The 16,701-nt window shown below is 36.1% G+C and overlaps 1 protein-coding gene across 2 annotated transcripts in view; it reads left to right on the forward strand.

The window, feature by feature from the left end:
- Positions 1 to 16,701, forward strand: part of ARID4B (AT-rich interaction domain 4B) — a 97,312-nt gene that overhangs the window by 38,724 nt on the left and 41,887 nt on the right. For both annotated transcript variants that reach the window (XM_064509240.1, XM_064509241.1), the window contains exons 6-11: positions 2,720 to 2,799; positions 5,177 to 5,268; positions 7,932 to 8,070; positions 11,749 to 11,828; positions 12,940 to 13,013; positions 13,819 to 13,964. In XM_064509240.1, the coding sequence (XP_064365310.1) occupies positions 2,720 to 2,799; positions 5,177 to 5,268; positions 7,932 to 8,070; positions 11,749 to 11,828; positions 12,940 to 13,013; positions 13,819 to 13,964 (611 nt within the window). The remainder of the gene's footprint in view (positions 1 to 2,719; positions 2,800 to 5,176; positions 5,269 to 7,931; positions 8,071 to 11,748; positions 11,829 to 12,939; positions 13,014 to 13,818; positions 13,965 to 16,701) is intronic.

Consider the following 16,701-nt stretch of genomic DNA (forward strand, 5'->3'; position numbering starts at 1 on the left):
TCCTCGCGCTTGTTGAGAAGTATCTAATTACTCATATCACTAATGATTTCCTGAATAAATTTACTTTGACTCAGTCAAAAACTTAGTGAAGGGACAAACCTCTCTGAACTAGTACCATTGAAGAAGTCATTGCCTATTACCATTCATCCCAGTTGAGAAGTAGCTTACAACACTTAGATAAATAACTGTTTTGGAACTCCTTGAAACTGTTTTAATGCTAAAGCACAGGGAGGGTTGCTTTAGGAGCATCTTTGTATTTCTTACTTTTGTAAGATCTTGTTTAAAAGAGAAATTGTATGTGACATACGTTTTATATATATAATATATAATAAAATGTATGTGTATTTTTTTTTAACTGCTACTTTTATCTACCTAAAGTTGGTGGGACTTTATTATTATTATTTTAATTAGTACGGGCTTTTAAAATCAGTGTAAGTTTTAACATGGGCATCTTGTTATTAATACATTGTGTCCTAAGCTTGTTTGCTTGTCCTGTAAAAATTTCTCTAAACCACAAGATCTGCCAATCTTGCTAACTGGATACTATTTAGTCATTAATATAAACCTGTTTTTAGAAAGCTTAAGTGATATTCTTAACATGTAATTCAGTGTATATATATGAAAACATTTAATGTGATTATCTGCTTTCCTAAATATACAGAATTTTACATATTCAAAAATCCTCCTACCACCTTCTCCACCTTTTTGCATCAGTGTATTGCTTTTTCTCTCTCAATTTTTGTGAGAAATGCCTTTATTTTACCTTAATTTTTATTTCATTTACATTTACGTTCCCTTTTTTCCTCTCCTTGTAGTTTCAGGATAGGTATTTTGAATGCAGTATACTTTGGTGCTTCTGCTCAGTAGACTATTTTGAGGATGTTTCCTTAGATTAAAATGTCATATGTGTTAAAGCCATATGTGCTACACTGGCCATGCAAGTGTCTCAGCCACATGAAGCTGTGCTTTTGAATATATTGATGTTGTAGAACATGATTAAGAATTTCTCTGTCAGAGAAGAGACTGCAAGCAGACTACGCTATAGGTAGTAGCTAGGTTATGTATCCTAGCTTTGAATAGGTTTACCCTTGTTTCAGTCAGCTTATCCTTTGAAGAGGATAGACTCTTTTAAATCCCTCATTATATAAGGAGACTCAGTTGAGTTAATTAACAGAAGCGGAATTAGAAACCTGCTGCCTTCCACTTCACTTAGCCAAGGGAGGGCTTAATGGCATGTTGACCACTGGAGATGCAGCTCCAGAATCTATGTATTTCGTGCTATAGTTGTTGCCCTTGATACTTTTTCAGCAAATTTTCAAATGAGAGAAATGCATTTCTAATTGATATTTTCTACTATAGTAATTGTTGATTTCTAGTTAGTGATAAAGCATGCACTAGGGAATGGTGGTAGGAAATGAGAGGTTTTTTTCTTCATTAATAGTACTGGATTTTTGTGTAGGGATGAAAAATTCTCAAAACTGGGCAAAAGGCACTTTGATATAAAATAAACACTAGTCAGGAATTTTCCTATGCCTCTTTGCTTTTTGTAAATTTTTTTTTAATTAGCGAATGTTAAAAATAGAGCATAGCATTCACAGTTTTAAAATCAGATGACTGAAAACTAAGTTCTAGTCTTGTAAGGTGTTTCTGCTTGCTGATATCCTTCCTTTTAACCCTGTTACCTTGGCCCTTGTTTGTCAAAGGGTTACATATCTTTAGTTTTCTTCCACACACTTGAATTCTAATGAGACTAACTGAAGCAGGCTTGGCGCTACTGTTTCTTGACAGAAGAGAAGGGCTGAATGGACGTGAAAGATTTGAAGAGCTTAGTGAGACTTTTACATTAATACCGGCTATGCTTGGTGTGTGTGTACGGTTTTTTTATTATTATTTTTATTTTTTCCTACCTGCAAAAGAGGAGACTCTTAAAGCTCACTTAACTTTTGGGACAAGAGTATGATTATTTTTACTGTTTGTTTGGTTTTTTTTGTTGTTCTTTTATATAAAAGGATAAAGTATGTAGCTGGAACCAGCTGTATTATGAACTTGTTTCTCGTTGACCTGGTTCGGTTTCTAGGGACAGCAGAGCCTAGTTATAGCAGAGGTAACAAAGTCCAGAAGCTCCGCAGTTCGTCTCTCACCATAGTTGGTCTTGTGGTCAAAGTTCAGACAATTATCTATTTAGTAAAATCTGCCTTAAGCTGATATTGCTCTCATTTTATAGATCTGTTAAATGAAGTCAGCAGAGATAAAGGCTAAACTTTCAAATGGCATCAGGCTGTAACTTTTTTCAGACATCCGTCTATGTTTCTCCATAGTAAGCATAGCTTCCATTTGAAAATCATAGTTCTGGTTTTGCAATAGTTGTATAAAAATTGTAAGGGCTTTTAAAATTTATTTTGCAATTCTAACTTACGTGCATTTCTCTTTCTGTATCCTGATCCATGAGTTGCATGTACTCAACTGCTGATTACTTAAGACTCCATGTAACATATATGCAAGCATGGAGTAGCTACAGGGAGGCAAGGACTTGTGTGTTTAGTGGTTCTGTGCAGCTGCTTGACTGGATATGCAGTAGTATGCAGGTACAGCTTTAAGGATTGGCTAAAGGAAGGTATTATCTTATTTCTTTTGAGACCTAGAGCAATTGCTTACTGAATGTCTTGATTAAAAAAAAAAAAAAATCTCTTTTCTTCCCTCCCCTCTTACCTGGTGACAGTATTTGATGATGGTGATGAGAAGACTCTTAGACGCTCTTCCCTGTGTTTAAAAGGAGAAAGACATTTTGCTGAAAGTGAGGTAATTGAACAATTTTAATACCATTACTTTTAATACCATTACTTTTAATTTAGATTAAAAAAACCCAAACAAACAACACCCCCCCCCCTAGTATTTTTAGTACCTCAGTCTTCAGGATGTTATTTATATCCATGGTAATAAAAATGATGGTTATGTAAAATGCAGTCTACAGGGTCTAGCTTATTCTTTTTTTAAGCCGACTTCTCCAAACCGTGCAAGCTAAAGAACAAAGTTGGTATCTCGTATTTTTCATTTTCATATTGTTTATGGTCTGTAGACTATATAGCACCTAGGTAGTTGTGTGATTGCTGTTGTTCATGCTATACGTAAAACTTACCTGGAAGCAATCATTGGAAAAAAAATCTCAGTACAGTACATGATAAAAGTTAATTTGTATCTTTGAGCATAATTATGTACTGTTGGATTTTAGGTAAATAATCAAGTTTAACTTGTAAGTATTTGTCATAACTGATAAACTTGAAAAGTCAATACTTTTTTTAAGGCAAACTATTAGTTGCTGTTACCTGTTAATTTGAACACGTATTTATCAATATTTGCAATTAATTTAGTGTCCTAAAGATGATTTGCATATTAAAGTATACAAATATTTGTAGCAAGTTTCAAGTAGTTGAAATGTAGAATGAGGTTTATTTGTCATTATGTAAGATAATCTGGACTGGTGGAAGGACTTACATAAACATTAGCTTATTGGAAAGCTACTGAATAAAGTTTTCTGCTTTCTTATTCTTCGCGTATTATAGTTAATGGAGCATGTCGCCTACTTACTTCATTCTTAGGAAGGTTCAAATACCTTCTGGAATGGAGATATGTAAGTCCAGGTTTAGAGAAAACTAAAGAAGAGGGCCTGAATTGTAAGCCTAAATCTGGACTGAAATATAAATATTCTAATTATAAAAGATTGTATTGTTCCTCTGATTAGCTCTGTGTTGCTAATGATACTCAACACTCTTGAAAATTAGACTGTTTCTGTTCTTTAATATTTTAATATGGGTTCGTGAATGTTACTCTAAGCAAGGTTGAAAACTTTCATCAAAATCGCTATGTATATTGATCTACTTCCCATTTGGCTGAACAAGAGTCAGTCCAGATTGTCAGATTCAAAGAAACCTTATATTCAGGTGACACCTACTTTTCATTTTATCATTGTTCTTTTCATCTTGGCTTTTGATGTCTTACCAAAACTCACTGATAGGCAATTCATTGTCACCGACACTCGGATGTATGTTCTGCATTTCTAGTAATTAACTCATGCTGGTATAGCTACTCAGCAGGGAAAGTTGCATCTCCTGTTTCTTGGAATTAGAGCTACGCCACAATATAGTTGTCTTGTTCCAGTGTTGCTTTAATTTCACTTCTGCCTCTTCATGTTTGTGGAATCTGTTATGGTGTCCAAAACACTCATAAATATTCATGTATTTACTTAAAAATGTGAAAAGCTGGTTTTATTATCTGTATTTAGTTCAGTTCTGCCTGATGCGGAATATTTTTGAGGTTCTGGTTGGTGTTTCACACCTAAAAATTCCCAGGGTCCTGAAAATAGCAACTCAAACAAGTTCATTCTAATTATAGTTCTATTTTGGAAGGCTATGTGCCTTCTTTCAAAGAACAAGAGGTGCTTATACAAAAACCTCTGTGTCCCAGCAGCCTTAAAAATTAGGATGATAATCTTTTAAATATGTTACAGCCATCTTATAGAAAGAAGATACTGGAGGTCCATGAAGTCTTTCTGTTGATGTTGTAGCACTCTTGCTGATTGGAGAAAGTTTTCTTTCTTTCTCTTCTTTTCCCTCTTTTAGTTTTGTTGTTTATATCCAATGTAGTACCTCCTTTAAAATTGTTCTAGAATCTTTCTCTCCCTCGTATCTAATTATATTTTTCTTAGCAATTCATAATTCATCTTGTTTGCTGATTCTGGCTTATTTTGCTGATCCATTTTTATAGGGAACATTTGTTCATTTCCTGTGAGTAGGTGATTGGGTGTTTAGTCTGATGGTAGGACAGAGGTAGAAAATTCATCCTGTAGAGACAAAATATCACAGGACAGCAGAACACCTGATTCTTAGTTCTCTGCCCTTGGATAGCACAAAAGCAGCACTTCTGGGAGAGAGTTGTATGTGTGTTGTTGGATGAAAGTCAATTGTCTGGGGGAGGGGAAAAGAAGTGGTTGCTTTTAAAAATTAAAGCAGTCAGGTCTGTGGTGTAATTGTGATATAATGAGAGAGTCTCACCATTGACCAAAAAAAATACTTTAAGCAAATTACACAAACTTTTATATTTTTGCGAATAACTTATACCAAACATTTATGTGTGTGTGTATGTAGAAATTTAAAAAGAAATACACATTTTATTTCAACAGACATTAGATCAGCTTCCACTCACCAATCCTGAACATTTTGGGACTCCTGTTATAGGAAAGAAAACAAACAGGGGAAGGAGATCCAATCATATGTAAGTTCAGTATCTTTGTTTGTGCTCTCTGTATTAATTTCTAGAGTTTTCATTATGATTATTTTTTATTAATTGTTGTATGTTCAGGCTTCTAGTATTAATAAAACCCAGCAAGTTATATGAAAAGTGTTGTGTAGTACTTAGGCTGAAAGTCCAGGTTTCCCTGTATCGTTGCATGCAAGAATTGCAACAAGTCCTCATTTAATCTGTAGTTAAAACAGTAGTAGCTGTTGACAAGAGGTTTTTCTTGTTTGTGTGTGGCTTTATTTTTTTAAGTGAAAGGAAGAAAAAAAAAAGTGTGCCAAGAGGAAATATAGTTGCCGGTATTCTACTACAGAGAAGTTTCTGAATATATCTGTTATATTTGTGTTGGACTCAAACTAAACCAGTCTTTCTCTAGCTGATATGAGGTCTTTGTAGTATGTACTAGAATCCTGAAGTAGACTTTTTTTTTTTTCCTTAAAAGGTCTCTGAACGGCTTTTAAAAGTAGATGAACAATATTATGGTTGCAGCAAAGCTTATTGATTAGAAAAACGAACTTCAGGTGTAGTGACTTGACTTCCTAGGTACCTGAATTCTTGATAGTTATGACCTGGAAAAATCTGTATTAAATACTCTGATTAATTCTCTCTCTTTTTTTATGTCAGCAGCTATATGGTGAGCATAAATTATGTAACTTATAAGAGTAAGCTGACTTTAACCAAGTTATTGCACATGTAGTATTGTAAATATTAAACAAAATCATCCAGGAAATGTTCATTACTTTGTGTTATGTACTCTTTGTTGCTAGTGCTAGTAATGTCATTCTGTACGAGGAATGCTGGCTGAGGAAATTACGAGAGCCAGAAAAGCAATGTGTAGTATTTTTTTTTTTTTTTGTAGCCTTTCTTTATATAAAATCTTTCTTTCAAAAGAGGATAGGGTAAAAAGAGGTAAGTGAGGAATATCTGGTTATTCTGAACTGCAGAATTGTTGATGTGGTTCTACTGAAATGTTGTCTTCTTGGAAGGCAAATAAAATAGTTTCCATTGTATTGGAAAGGAATAACTAAACACATTAGAAATAAGTTCATCTCTACAACTTCAAAAGATTTTAATTTCCTTTTTTGTCATTCTGTTACTTATTTATTTATTTTCCCAATTAGTAAGATTGCTAATCACTGAAATCTTAAGAAATGAGCTCAGTTCTTCAGAAAGCAGTAGTTCATGGGAATGAAATAGAGATCATCTTCCTTATATATAAGGGGGCACTTAATCGTTTAAAACTTTAAAAACAAGGCAAGACAATTATGTATATTGTGGGGGTTTTTTGGAGGTGGGAAGGGTAATGCCACTCAGATTTACCCTTTCCTGCTTTCTTTTTAACAGTTTGAAATAAACATTGCCCTGTGTAGTTCTGTATAAAATGTAGAGGCAACACAAATGCACTCAAAAGTTGGTTTGCGAACTTGTGATGTGTTGGAGGAAAAAGACGGACTATGTTGGCATATAGCACAGAGAATGTGATTGCAGCTTCCTTGGTGTCTCCAACTGCATTGTTGTCTTAGTGTCCCGTGTGGTTAGAGAAACAATTATGGCAAACCAGCATACTGTTGTTATCTTATTGTATGAGTCATACTGACTGAATTGAATAAAAATGACAAATTGCACATATACTGCAAAACTAAGCCAGGTTGTGGCCTCTCAAGAGAGAGAGTCCTGCTTTTCTGTCTCCTCCCTGACTTCTTTCTTTTTCCATGGGAGACACAGGCTGCATCCTGGGGTTTGAGAGACTTTCATACTATATTTTAAAATGTTAATTTAAAAAAGGACTTTGGGGAAAAAATAATGCTTTTAGCAGCACTGTAAATGACCATGTAAAATTGGGGTGGGGAAAACACAGTAATTCACCTTAGACCATAAATCAGGCATCTTCAATTATACAAATGCTAACTGTGAGTCTTCAGTTAATAATGAGCTTTGTACTCAAAAGTAGTTATATTAAAAACCAAAGATTGCTTTTAAAGTTCTGAATTATGTGCTTATTGAGCATACTGTGTACTTTCTAAGAATTAATCAGCAAATTCACTAGCCCCCCCCCCCCCCCCCCCCAAAAAAAAATGTGCACGAGTGTTGAGCTTTTTAAAAATCTGTGGCAGGTGGTCTTAGTTGCAGCAGTATTGTATGTTGACTCCCCATGCGGTTAAAACCAGATATAACACTGTGCTAGACTGGAACAGCCAGAACAATGAGCTGGAACCTTTTTTAATTGATACACATGTGCACCTTTACCTGCGTACTTATATTCCAGCCCTTTGTTCAGTGTGAAATTAAAACAGAGTCATTGGTATGTTTCACTGGCCATTTTTAAAGAACTGTTTTGGGTTTTTTTTTTTCTTTTTTTTTTTTTTTTTGTAGTCGATGTTTCCCTTTCAGGGATTTGTCCTCTCTCAAAATAGGTTTGTATTCTGTATGGCAGATGTCAGCAGACTCATAGAATATGACTGTTAGAATAACAGCATAAAGAGATTGAGAGGAAAAACAAGTCATTTTAGCTTAATGTTGATCCAAAAGGTCCAGAGGCAGTTACAATTTTTTTGTTAACAATTAGCTTTAGATCACTTGTAATTCTAATAATTAAGAGTTTTGAACAGTTAAGTTTTAAATCTTCTTCTGTTGTTTAGTCCTGAAGAAGAATCTTCATCCTCTTCCAGCGATGAAGATGAAGACGACAGGAAACAAAGTGATGAGTTATTAGGAAAAGTTGTGTGTGTGGACTGCTTCAGTGTGGATAAAAAGAAAGCCCTGTGGTTTCCAGCCTTGGTAAGAGTTTCATATATATTTAATTTTGTAGAGAGTTCCTTTCTTTTTCTAGGCACCAAAGTGTTTTGTATTTTTTTCCTTTCACTTTTTGGTGTATTCATTTGTCATTAATAGACATAATAATAGAATTCAACAGTAATGTAGTAGTCAAAGGAAGTTATAAATATGAATGTTTGTTTATCAAAAATCGTTGCTAACATGGCTCTAACTTTTCCAAATGGTTAGAGCTTATTGACCTAGCTTGAGCTCGATAGTGTGCTAAGAAGTGTTATCCAACCAATGTTCGAGGGCTTTTTTCCTATGCTATGTGTAACTTTTCTGAATTACAAAAGTTTATTAAGGGAGAAAATACAAGAAGTGCAAAAGGAAGGTTCAACTAAGTAATTTTATTTTTTGAGTTTCAGTGTAAGCATATTTGATAATCAAATCAGATACTACTTTGTTACTATGGTAGGAAGTAGAGAATTGCCAATAAATCTCCTTTAGAATAATGCTGTAGTCTTTTAGTACAAGTCTTCTCTATCTTCCTTTGCTTTTGTTTAAAGAAAATAAACTTTTTAACAATAAGCTTCATTTAGTGAAACATCAATATTAGTCTAAGGAATGTATACAGACTCTGGCTTATATATTTGGAAATTAAAGTATTTTTATGTGTGGTACCTATCAGTACTATGGATTTTTTGTTAAAATATTTGAATCATTTCTCCCTGGCGATGAAAGCTGCAGTACTGAAAATGTTTTCTATTATCTAATTTCAGGAAGGCTGTTGTGCTCTGCTTTTGAAAAGATGCCACATTGTAACATTTAACACTTCTTAGTGTATGTGATAGGCTCTCAGTCCCCAGTTTCTACTTGACAGCTCCTGTGGCAGTCCAGTGGCTTTCCAGCAGAACTTCTTCTGGAAAAATTGGTGGGAGAGGATGAATCATTGAAGTCTCCTTTTACAACAAAGCAGAGGGCAGAATAATCAGCAAGGAGATGATATTCACGCTAGTGAAAGATAATGTTAGGAAAAGCTTTCATTAATAAGAAAGAGCTTGATACTCTTGCCTTACTGAAAGCTGTCATCAAGATTGATGCAGTATGGTTGCCTTCAGGAGCACTGTGTTACCCTTATCAACCAGAAGTGGTCAGTTGTACTGGCTTGAGCTGTTTTATGTAAGTCACGTTGTTTGGTTAGTCCTGCTGGACTTGCGTGTAGCTGCTCAGCAGTTCCCACAGCAGCCTCTCTAGTCGGTATTTGACTTATGTGTGACTATGTAGTGCTTAGCTGTGGGCAGGACCTTAAAGGTTAACTGAGTTGTTGCTTACTCACCTCAGGTACAGTAAAGGCACGTGCCGCTTTTTCTTTGGCTTTTATTTGGAGATTGGAATAGCTTGTTCCTCAAGGAAAGTTTTCTGTAAATGAATGAGAAGCAATAGGAGGAGATAATTGCTTTGAGTGTGGAAGTTGTTAACTCTGAAAATAGCCTACCCTGGACTAAGCATTAGTTTAGTAAACAGATTTATAGCTCTGCAAATAAAAATGTTGTACTGCATGCAGCTTGAGAGGTTGTGCCAAAGAGTAGATTTATGCTTCAACTCTTTTTTTTTTTTCCTGTAGTTGTTGCCTTCCATTCTTTTAGATAGTAATTCTTTACCTTGTAAGCAGGGATCAATCTCTATTTTTATCAACAAAATAACTTTATTTTGTTACTGAGAAATTTTGGTTTAACTTTATTTATATTGTGGCTAGTTGTAATTATGAGAATGGTGAAATGAAAATACAGGCTTAATATGATGAAGAACATGTATCCCAGAACTACTTTACTTGGTGTTATTAATGATACAGTGTACAGGCACACTTGGTGTATAAGCATATAGAGGGCACTGTGCAAGTTTGAAGACAAGTTCAGAGATTAGTCTAAAACTTTATAGTGAAGAATAGTCAAGATTAGAAGTGGGAACTGAGTACCGTTGGTATCAGTCCTATAACCAGATACACTAAGTCATATATTATTTTAGAACTGTAGTGGCTTAAGTTTTGTAAAACTTGTGCTTAGGACTGACTGTGAGTGCTTTGGTTTTGCTCTGAAAAATCATGCATGCAGGATTATAGTTAATTGTAATGATGGTAGTAATGCCTGTCAGTTGTGCCTCGTGTCAAGGAGTGTGACTTGGTAAGCTTGATGGTATTACCTAATTTTAATGTGTACTTAAGGCTTTTGAAAGTTGCAGTAAGGAAACAACATGTTTGCAGCATTTTCAGAAAATTGAGCTTGCATGGGATCATATCTCTCATCCTCCTGTGATCTCACTGGAGTTCTTGTTTTACACAATTGGTATCTGTGATATTTTGGAGCATGGAGAATAGTTACCTAGAGGAAACCTGATTCAGGCAAAATTGAGGTGATACTGCTTGATGTAAGGCACTAGAAGAGATTGCAGAAAGCTGTTTTTTCAACCTCTGAATGGATTTGTGATTGCTAAGATCTTGATGCTGCCAGTAGCTAAAGCCAAAAGTTGCACCTGTTTCAAATGGGGGCAGTCATCAGTGTCTTTCACCTTGAAATTGAAGTACTGTAACAAACTGTACATCAGGCTGCATTTTAATTAGGAAATTTTATCTTTGTAAGATAATTTCTTAGGAGGTTGTAGAATGAACAGAATTTGGAGACTTAGGCTGTTAAGGCTTATTTTTCTTGAGAAGCATATTTAGCCTGAGCTCTGTGATACGCAGCTCTGTTCTCAAATCAATTGGAGCTTTTGACTTTAACCTCTAAAATTCTAAATAGCTGGTGACTCCTTTAAGGAGAAAGCAAACCTTCTGTTGTGTGGTATCTCTGTGTGTTTGGTGGAAAAAGTGGGATTGAAAACAACTGGTGTAAGAAAGAAGAACTGTTTGGCAAGATGTCATTAGGGCTGCAGTTGTGTGCAACTTTGGTGCCTTGGGAATCCATAACAGCCAGAAGTTTGTTAACTTTCAGGGACCTATTTAAGTCCTGAGTGAGGAGAGATGAATGATGGAGAAGGCTGCTTTTCTGTTCTAGAACTTTAGAAGTTCTATAAATAATGCATTTTTAATTAAATCCCTGAAGTTTTATAATTATGACTTGTATACTAGTTTTACAGAAATTTAAGAGCTTTTAAAAATCCAATGAATTAATAGTATATTGGCTTAGTGTTAGACTTGATTATCTACTGCTTGAATTAAAGAGCCTATCCTAATACATATTTTATGAATCCTTTGTTTAGAAGAAAAAAAAAAAAAAGCATTTTGTAAATCCTGTATGCCATTGTTTTTGAAACTGTGGTTTATGACATCCTTGCAGTTTCTGGAATTTTTCAGAAGAGGTCTCTAACTGTTAGGTGGCAGCTTTTGATGGAAGTTCAGTCGTTTTAGGATGAGTAGTAGAATAAGATATAGGGATATGACAGGTACTCAGTGTTTGTCAGGAGGCTGTTCTTTCTTATGTTGCTGGCAACAGCTCGGTTCCCTAAGGACTGAGCATAAATTCCTGCATTCAGTAATTCAAGGAGGCCGTAACTCCTGTATTTTGAAGGAACTCAAGTTGCTCTCATCTAGTGTTGCCTAAAAAGAAATGAGCCCCAAAGGTTTTTGAGAGGCAGTGTTGTATACTATTACTATGTTGTTGTTTCTTTTTCTTGCTAAACTTTGCATTTGTAATGTTTTTGCAGGTGGTTTGTCCAGATTGTAGTGATGATATTGCAGTGAAAAAAGACAATATTCTCGTTCGCTCTTTCAAGGATGGCAAATTGTGAGTAGGAATGTAGAGGTTGCTAACTAAGCAAAGTGTCAAGTGGACAAGTGAAGTGGAAGATAGTAAGAGATATGGTGGATAAAGTACTTGTAATGTTAGTTAGTCCAACTAGCTTCTGCCAAGGCTTTTCTAATGTTTAGAAAACTGTCAAGAGACCACACTGTGACAAAATCACCCTTGACCTTTGCCCGTCTTAATAACGGAATGTATAAATCTGTCTTGGTTTTAATTTCATTGTTACAACTGTAGTGAACAAAGATATTTTGTGACTTTGAGAACAACTTGATTCCCCTCCCCCTCCCCCTGCTTTGGTTAGAGAGCACCACTTTTCAGAGACATTGCCATAGGTTTATCCAGCTACAGAAAGGTGTGTGTGTGTATATGTAATACAGGGAGAAATAGAATTTTAAGTAAGGCATGTGCCTATCTCAGTGTTGAGCTAGACCACAGCTGCATGTAATATTTTCTGACAAGTGCTGTAATACTACCACTTAAAATAGGAAAGAGAATAAAGAAACCTAGGAACACCAGACTGAGTTTCACAATAGAATAAGGAACTTTGTGTTCCTCAACTGCCTCCCTTTCTGACATGAGTTTATGGATGACAGTAGAATTTTTTTCTTTGTCGAGACTTTAGTTTTTATTTTAAAAGCTGCAATTATGTATTCTGCTTGGTTCAGTTTAGCAGAATGCTTTTGCCAAAAGGATGCTGAAATATGTAACAGTTCTATTGTAGTTTAGTTCCTTACTAACTCTTGTTACTTGCTACATTAACTTGAGGTTTTTATTAAAGAATATATATTTGGGAGACTTCAAAAACTACCGGTTAGTGGAAGGAGAATGTTAGTGGAAGTCAGTTAACGAATGGATATGTACGGTCCTCCCAAACTTTTTTAAAAGCTTTGTTTTTAATCCATTAACTAACTAATACTGTACTGGACTATAACATTACAATAAGTGTCAAAGTATTCTTCACGGGCTTCCTGTGTATGTTTAGTAGCTCTGTCACATTCTTAATGATTAGCTCTATATTGTGCTATTAATTTAGCTTAAAATCTTTTAAAATAGTATTTAAAAAATATTTTTCATTGTCTTCTAAATTATCTAGCATTTCTGTGCCAAGAAAAGATGTTCGGGAAATTAGTGAGACTTCACCAAAGCCTGATGCTTTGTTAAAGCAAGGTAAAAAACTTTTAATGGGAAAACACTAGCGTGTGTGGATTTGGACTTTGTTACGTAGACTGTACAGAATGTTTGGTAGATGGGTTCATGTCTTAAAAATACTAAAATATACAAAATATGTAATGTAATATCTTGAAGGTAAACATTTCTGAAAATCTAGAGGCACTTATTTAAAATAACAAGTTAAATGCATTTGTTTAAATTTAGACATGCCAAGCACACATGTAATCACTTAGTGCACACTGGCTTTATAGATTAGTTAATATTTGGCCTTCTGCATTAGACCTGCATAGAGCAGTTCACATACCTGTAATAGTTCTGAGAAGATTGCCTTTCTGCACTCTCCACAAACTGGAATTGTGGATTCACTTGAAGTTTTAAACGTGTATGGTCAAGCTCTAAAATGTGCTTATGCTTATTTCTTTCTCCCTCTCCTGCCAGTTTAATGATGTACATAAACTACTATGTAAACCCCTTGGGATAGGGGTTCTCTTAATTAAATGTTCATAGGTAGCCTAATGCAGAAGATGCTTATTTTTGTTTGTAGACACTAACATAGTAATAATCCTAATAATAGCTCTGGATAATGCGATATGCAGTGCAGAGAACACCAGGCTTATTTGGCTTGGTAAGGCAAATAAGTAAGGGCAACATAGGGATGTTGCTGAAGTTCTTTAAATTTGGGGTAGAATGGTTAATTAGCAGTCTTTCCTCTCCCCCCTCCCCAGCTACTCTTTTTGATTAGAAGATTTGGTCAAACTGATTCTTCCTGCAATGTTAACAAATGCTGGTGGTCCTTTTACAGCTTTTGACCAAGCCCTTGAATTCCGTAAAAACAGAACTGTTCCTAATAACTGGAAAACAGAATTGAAAGAAGACAGCTCCAGCAGTGAAGCTGAAGAGGAGGAAGAAGACGAAAAAGAGAAAGAAGATAACAGCAGTGAAGAAGAGGCAAGTTAGCAAACTGAACAGATGCATAGCTGATTATAAATTAGCAAGAGTAATGTTTAATTAGGTCTCAGTAGAAACATTTTTGTCTCTGAGCTTTTAAAATCTTTGAATAAAGATACTGTATGTTAATGTGAGACTATTAGTATGAAAATCTAAGAAATATCTGGGTGCACTAAGCAAAAAACATGTACAGTCAAAAGGCTGAGTCAGTAGGAACTAACGGAAAAGAGATAGAAATTAAAACTCAAAGGTAGATCCCATTTTAAAATCTTACACATGCTGCAACACCTTCTGCTGCTGTATTAGGATGAATATCTGCTGGGGTCTGAGCAGGGTGCAAAAGGGTAGAGATTGGTGTGTGCTGTCGCATGCATGTTTTTGTTACTAAAACAATAGAGTTCTTTGTATATATTTCTGACTGGAACTTGGGTCCTAGCCATTAGAGGACTGATTGTCTTCTAATTGTGAAGATCTGTGTGACTGGAAAATATATAAGCTGTCCCTAATAAAGGATATACAATGCTTAAAGCAACTTTGGCAGTTTTAAAACAAAGCACTCTCTGATACCTTTAAAAACTTCAGCAATTATGTCTTGCAAGTTTATGCAAGTCTAGAGTGGCCATTTCTTGCATGCAGTATTTCAGTATTGGAAGGCAAAGGGGATTTTTCATTGATGCAGAACATCAGGTTTGTTACGGAGATACTAATTCCTTGGCTATTATGTCAGTCATGACCTAGATGGAGCTTCCAGTGTGTAGGTCACCCTCCCTCCAAATAAACTGTAGGCTGTCTTTGTGGTGATGGTTGCTGCTGGTCAGTGCTTTGTAGTGTGCAGAAGGGTGTAGTTTCCCTTCCTGGTTTACCTTACATCTGCTCTATTGCATGGTGTAACAGTATTGATTTATTTTCCCCTTTGTGGCTGTGGAGTGAGTTCTGTGCATGCTAAACTCATGCCACTGTAAATAAATTTAACATCATCTATGTGAGCACTTATTTTCTCTTGGCTATAGAGCTGTTACCCCACTATGTACCTGTGACTTATCACAGATTCCAAGCCACAGGGAAGTCTTCTGCCTTTTGCATGGGAGCTCCATGTGAGGAAGCAGTTCTAAGCTGCTACTGACCTGCCTTCTTGACATCCTTGAGAAATAAACAGAACTAGGCTGGCATGGCCCTCCTGTTCTGTCCTCCTCTCTCATGCCTCTGTTGTCACCCTGTCCTCCTTCCCCTTCTCCTCTGCCCTTTCCCACTCTCAAATTGCTCTGTCTGGCCTATGGCTATAGGTTCCCTTGTAAAGTAGAAATTGCAGGTAGCTTGCACTTTTTTCCTCACTTTCTGCTTTTAACTGCAGAAAATAGAGTTTACTGGTTTTGTAGTGGCAAAAATGGAAAGGTGAGAAACTTTGAAACCTTTAAGTAATTACGAAGAAGTCTGAGTTGTTGCACGTCTCTTTTATCCTGCTCTAGTGAAGAATTGTTTCATCACATGCTATCTCTCTGCCTGTCCTGATGTAAAGAAGCAGAAGAGCTTTCAATCAAGGCATGAGCCCATGCACTCCTCTTCCACCCTTTTTTCTTTTGTATTGGAAGTGTGGAGTGCTACCTCATGCTTGGTTTTCTAATTATCTGTTCTTTCCTCCCAGCCTCCTGTCCAGAAAAAACGAAGACAAGAGGAAAGAAGAAAATTAGTGGAAAGAACTTTATTTCACAGCTGGCTATGAGGCTGGAAGAGGGGCTTTCGAATCTATTACTTCCTTTGTACCTTTTAGTGGTACTCAGAATCTCTGTCCATGATCACCTTTTCTCTCACTAGGGTTTGAGAGCTCTTTCTCTAACTTGTAATGCAACTGACCATAATGCGGTTGACTAAAACTCCCTTCCATAGTGGAACTATAAAAGAGAGGCTGAACTGGTTTGGGCCTTATATGGTTGTTATGACCTTTCTCTGAACCCATCTTCCCTGGAGGCTGTAGTTCCCTGGCATTGGAGAAGATGGTGTACCATCTTTTATTCACTTGTTTCTGTATTTATTTTAAGGTTTGGGAGGCTGCACAGGTGTGAGGTAACAACTTTGCCACCTCTCTGTGCTCATGATTTCTTTTTTTTTTCTTTCCCCCTGTCCTTTAAGCTCACAGGACCTTAGCCAGCTCTGATCAAAAGCTGCTTAGCCAAGTTTGCAAGGTGCTATGCTCTGTTCAGTAGTTTGGAAGCAAGGGGTATTTCCTTTGGCTCAACAGTTCTTGAACTTCTAGAGCAGGTCGCGTCCAGCCATGGGCATGATGAGTATGGGTAGGTTTGTACCTATGCAGATTGACATAGTCTTTATATAGTGGTCATTCCCTCGTTAGTTCTCTTAGATGAAAAATGTACAGCATTCAGCAATAGGGTTTGTAAATATTTGGCCTTATACCCTTTGTCTTTGGAGAGGGAGTTTCAGCACCTTCTCTCTCTAGCTTCTCCCAGCTGCCTGTGGTGTTGTATGAGCTACTATCTTTCCTTATGCTAGACATGAAGATCTCGTCTCAGTCCAGTCTTTTGGGATTTACCGTGACATCGCTTGTGATAACTGCCCCTCCAGTATCTAATGCTCTGTCACCTGCTGAGCTAGGAGGCTTTTAAAACAGAGGCAAAATCATAGTTTTATTTTATTTTATTCTTTTTCCTGAATGATCAACATAATGTGTGCCTTCTCTCCCCTCACCTTCTTTGAGCGTTCTGTTCCTGCCGTGGCCTTTCTT

The sequence above is a fragment of the Dromaius novaehollandiae genome, chromosome 3 (assembly GCF_036370855.1).
Source record: "Dromaius novaehollandiae isolate bDroNov1 chromosome 3, bDroNov1.hap1, whole genome shotgun sequence".
NCBI lineage: Eukaryota > Metazoa > Chordata > Aves > Casuariiformes > Dromaiidae > Dromaius > Dromaius novaehollandiae.